The following is a 1056-nucleotide window of genomic DNA, read 5'->3' as shown; positions in this document are numbered from 1 at the left end:
GTCCGAAAATCACCAAGAACACCTAGGGTTTGAGAGAGGAGAGAGGGGGACTAGGGTTTCTGGGGAGAACTGATGAAATGAAGTGTTTTCGGATAGAGGAGCATATATATAAACAGTTAAAACCCGACCCGAAACCCATTAATTTCAGCTCATACATTACTTGGTTTGCAGCACTCACTCTATGGCTACGAGCCGGATAATTTAGAGCTATTTTTGCCATGTATTGTTAAATTGGATATAAACTTTAAATTTGGTTTAAACTATCGTTTAGAAATTGTTTAGTGAAATTGAAAGATCAACTTGATGACGTTTTTTGAGCGATTTTGAACTTCTTATATGTGATAATTTGATAGCTTGTATAGACACTCCACCAATTCTCTCACGTGAGGCAACAATGGAAGAAGATAAAAGCCAGGACCATGATCTACTATCTACAACATGGCTTCCCCCTCAGGTGATAATATCTTATTGTTTATAGTGTACTACTAACTAATGACATATACAAAAATAGTTGTCTTTTAGCATGAGTTTTGTTTCTCTATTTTTATAGGCATCCGAGCATGAGGAGAATGGTGATGAGCTTATGGGCGTTGAAAATGGTGAAGATAATTTAAACAGCGTTGATCCATATATCGGAATGGAGTTCTCTACTCATGAGGAAGCTTATAATTTCTACAATGCATACGCCAGACTTAAGGGATTTGGTGTTCGCAAGGGTCACACAGCTTGGTCGAGAAAGAAAGATACAATCCTATCTAGAATATCTGTATGTGACAAAGAAGGCTTTAAATCTTTAAAAGATAAAAGAGAAGATGGTCGGAATGTAATTCAAAAGTGTATGTGACAAAGAAGGCTTTAAATCTTTAAAAGATAAAAGAGAAGATGGTCGGAATGTAATTCAAAAGTTCGATACAAGATGTGGATGCAACGCAAGGATGGTTATTGGACTTGATAGAAGCACTGAAAAATGGGTGGTTCGAAAGTTAAACAGTAAGCATAATGGTCATCCATTAACCACCCCAACTCGGGTAAAGAAGAACTACTCACATCGGACAC

General features: G+C 37.1%; 1 protein-coding gene across 1 annotated transcript; it reads left to right on the top strand.

The window, feature by feature from the left end:
- Positions 203-844, top strand: LOC109847643 (protein FAR1-RELATED SEQUENCE 12-like). The gene is made up of 2 exons (XM_020416875.1): positions 203-454; positions 551-844. Exons 1-2 carry the CDS (start codon positions 395-397, stop codon positions 842-844), a joined length of 354 nt encoding a protein of 117 aa, XP_020272464.1. The 5' UTR covers positions 203-394.

Source organism: Asparagus officinalis, chromosome 7, assembly GCF_001876935.1.
Source record: "Asparagus officinalis chromosome 7, Aspof.V1, whole genome shotgun sequence".
Classification (NCBI taxonomy): Eukaryota; Viridiplantae; Streptophyta; class Magnoliopsida; order Asparagales; family Asparagaceae; genus Asparagus; species Asparagus officinalis.
Note: the sequence above shows the minus strand (reverse complement) of the source record. Positions and strands in the feature narration are given on the sequence as shown.